Raw genomic sequence first — 1010 nt, forward strand, 5'->3', positions numbered from 1 at the left:
GTGTGAAGGCCCGGTTGTAGTAGAAGGAGCCATTGTAGACAACGTGCCCTGTCCCGATCCAGCTGTACGGGAGCTTGTAGGAGTTGCTCCAGCGCCCTGTGGGGCAGAGACACCTTGCTGGTGACACTGTCCCTTTGCTTTGGGGTTGGTGGCCCTACCACAGCAGCCCCCACCGCCCTCTGCCCTGCCTGCACTCCCTCCCCGGCCATCGGCCACAGCCTTGCGTGGTCACAAGCACCTCCAGAGCCACCACGGGCAACCTGACCTGCTGTTCCGAACCCCACACATCAGGTGCCTGAGAGGGGAGGGTCTGCAGGCAAAGCATCCCCCCGTGGCACAGCATCCCAGGGAACGGGGACGTGACATGGACCAGCCGAGTGACAGCTGGCACAGCACCGAGGATGGCGCAAGCCCACCTTGCTTGAAGTTGTCGAGGTTCCTGAACTCCACCAGCGTGTTCCCGTAGTAGTAGTTGGTGACGTAGATCCGCTCCTCCCGGGCCAGCGGGTCCTTCATCCAGGCCCCCTCGTTGCGCCCGTAGGTGTTCTGGGTGGTGGGCCCCGAGATGGTGGACAGCGTGTCCTTGCAGCGCCCTGTGCAGGCACAGAGAGGCTCGCAAGGCCACACTCTCCCTGCTCCGTGGGTCTGCTGGCATCACCCCCTCCAGCCCCCTGCCCACCCAGCAAGTATTCCCAGTGCCTCGGCAGCACTGGGGAGATCCTGCCACCCCCCAGCCTCAGCCATATCCCTGCACCAGCTCAGGCTGCTGCCCACCGCAGGTCCCTCAAACTGGGAGGAGACTGCAGTAGGTTCCAGAGTTAACAAGCATATACCCAGCACCCCAGTAAAGTGCTGTCCCCACCATCTCCAGGACACCTCCCACCCATGGCCAGACCCAGCGCTTGGCAGGACGCACTATGGGCACGAGTCAGCCCCACACACACAGCTGTGCCAGCGCAGGACCTGCGGGCACTCACCAATGATGTTCCTGATGTCCTCCTCGTCCAGCG

General features: G+C 63.4%; 1 protein-coding gene across 1 annotated transcript in view; it reads right to left on the reverse strand.

The window, feature by feature from the left end:
• The window catches only part of LOC104465261 (olfactomedin-like protein 2B), a gene marked incomplete at its 5' end in the record, with an annotated part of 1279 nt that extends 686 nt beyond the window's left edge, over positions 1–593 (reverse strand). The window contains 3 exon segments of the mRNA XM_010078238.1: position 1; positions 3–96; positions 417–593. The exon segment at position 1 is cut by the window's left edge and continues 686 nt beyond it. Of these exon segments, the coding sequence (XP_010076540.1) occupies position 1; positions 3–96; positions 417–593 (272 nt within the window).
• Between the last annotated feature and the right edge of the window lie 417 nt (positions 594–1010).

The sequence above is a fragment of the Pterocles gutturalis genome, unplaced genomic scaffold (genome assembly GCF_000699245.1).
Source record: "Pterocles gutturalis isolate BGI_N339 unplaced genomic scaffold, ASM69924v1 scaffold4701, whole genome shotgun sequence".
NCBI lineage: Eukaryota > Metazoa > Chordata > Aves > Pterocliformes > Pteroclidae > Pterocles > Pterocles gutturalis.